Genomic DNA, 2,260 nt, shown 5'->3' on the forward strand with positions numbered 1-2,260 from the left:
GGTTGGAGGGGAGTTTGTTTTTTTGGGTTGGGGCCTGGGGCAGCAGGAATCTAATCTGCTTTGTCCACAAGCACAAGGGAAGGCGTGTCCTTGGAGAAGGAAAGTGCAAATGATTTCACTGAGTTTTCAGCAAACAGCCAGGGCAGCCTCGGGAGGGCCGGGTGGCAGGGCCCGAGGACACCGGGGGACAGGCTGTGAGACTGTGATGGGCGACACAGAGGCCGGCAGATCGGGCCCCCCCCAGGCAGGGGCAGTCCTGCCTGTGGACTCCATTCGGAAATGAATTAAGTAGTTCGGTGTGAGTTTAACAACAAACGGAGAAGTCGCGGGTAAACACGGGCAGCCTGATACGTTTATTCCTCTCGCCGTTCCCGTGTATTTCTACAGAGGAAATGCGGGTAGCGGCTTGAGAGCTGTTGCTTTCGTGTTGGAAGGGCAGAGCGCCCCGAAAACACACCCTGAAATAACAAAAGCGCGTGCGTTCCCGACAGGTGGCCGTGAAGATGCTGGAAAACACCCTGACCGCCCAGCCGGCCGTGCCGTGGCAGAAGCTGCACTTCCTGCTCGGGGAGGTGGTGTACGGGGGCCAGGTGACCGACCCCTGGGACCAGCGCTGCCTCAACACCCTGCTCTACAGGTTCTGTAACCCTGACGTGCTGACATGCGACTTCAGCTTCTTCAGTGAGGAGGTGAGAAAGGAAGTTATTGTCTTACTAGAGGCCTGGTGCACGGAATTCGTGCCCTCGGGGTGGGGTCCCTCGGCCTGGCCTACGCCCTCTTGCAGTCCGGGAGCTGTCAGCCACCGCCGCTGCGCTCGCCAACTATGAACCCAGCTTCTGGCTGAGCGGCGCTCCCCCTGTGGGAGCGCACTGACCACCAGGGGGCAGCTCTTGCATTGAGCGTCTGCCCCCTGGTGGTCAGTGTGCGTCATAGCGACCAGTCGTTCTGCCGTTGGGTCGATTTGCATATTAGCCTTTTATTATATAGGGTATGACTTGATTGTGTGTTTTTAAGAATGAAATCTTGCCATTTTTTAATTTTTTTTATGAGAGAGTAGAAGGGAGGGGGAGAGACAGAGAGAGAGAAACATCGATGTGAGAGAGACACATCAGTTGGTTGCCTCCCACACACACCCCGACCAGGCCAGGGATCCAGCCTGCAACTGAGGTCGGTGCCCTTGACCGGAATCGAACCCAGAACCCTTCAGTCCAACGGCCAGTGCTCTCATTCGCTGAGCCAGCATGGCTGGGGCTGACTGGATTGTCTTTAACTAAATTATTGCCAAAGTATTTACAATCCGCACTTAAATTAACGTCAGTGTCCACTTTTAGTGGCTGTTCTGAACTAGTGTCACAAAACCATGTGGCTGTGACCCTGATAATTACCTGTTGGTCGGCGGCCGCGGCTCTCACCGCGCCCCTCACAGTCCCTGGTCCCAGTGCAGGAAGCGGAGGGCGCAGCCGGCGGACAGGAAGCCGGAGCGTCGTTTCCCCTGGAAGAGCCCGCTGTCTGTTGCTTTACTCGGTTATTTCACACCCAGAAGTTTTGTGCCCCTTGGCCACGTTCACCCATCCCTGGATGGTCAATTGTTCTTAAGATCACCCTCCCAGCCCAGGCCAGTTATCTCAGTGGTTAGGACATGGGCCCGAGGACCACAGGGTCTCAGGTTCGATTCCCAGTCCAGGGCATGTACCTGGGTTGCAGGTTGGATCCCCAGCTCTGGCCGGGGCTGAGTGTAGGAGGCATCCAGTCGATGTGTCTCTCTCATATTAGTGTCTCGACGTCTCCCTCTCTCTCTTCGTCCCTCTCTTAGCCCCCTCCCTCCTTCCATCCCTCCCACTCTCTCTAAAAACCAATGGAGAAATGTCCTTGGGTGAGGACGTTATAAAACATGTCACTCTCCCATTGCCCCGTAGGTGTTACCACCGTGAGTGATGTGTGGAAGCCCGATTGCACGCATCACCCATGGGTGTCGTTTCTTGAGGCAGCGGGTGATCGGCGTCGCCCTTTACGTCCTTTCCCCTCTCCCCCTTGCACACTTCCCCGCGAGAACGTTCTGTGTGCGTATCACGCAATGACACTTGGTGACGCGTCGGTCCCAGGTGTAGCTTGGGCGGAAGGGTCTAGAACAGTGGTTCTCAACCTTCTGGCCCTTTAAATACAGTTCCTCATGTTGTGACCCAACCATAAAATTATTTTCGTTGCTACTTCATCACTGTCATGTTGCTACTGTGATGAATCGTCATGTAAATATCTGATA

At 55.3% G+C, this 2,260-nt stretch overlaps 1 protein-coding gene across 1 annotated transcript in view; it reads left to right on the top strand.

Annotated features, from left to right (window-relative positions):
- The window catches only part of DNAH14 (dynein, axonemal, heavy chain 14), a 152,975-nt gene that overhangs the window by 140,398 nt on the left and 10,317 nt on the right, over positions 1-2,260 (top strand). Inside the window, exon 69 of the mRNA XM_014539918.1 lies at positions 492-771. Within this exon, the coding sequence (XP_014395404.1) occupies positions 492-771 (280 nt within the window). The remainder of the gene's footprint in view (positions 1-491; positions 772-2,260) is intronic.

Source organism: Myotis brandtii, unplaced genomic scaffold, assembly GCF_000412655.1.
Source record: "Myotis brandtii unplaced genomic scaffold, ASM41265v1 scaffold231, whole genome shotgun sequence".
NCBI classification, from domain to species: domain Eukaryota; kingdom Metazoa; phylum Chordata; class Mammalia; order Chiroptera; family Vespertilionidae; genus Myotis; species Myotis brandtii.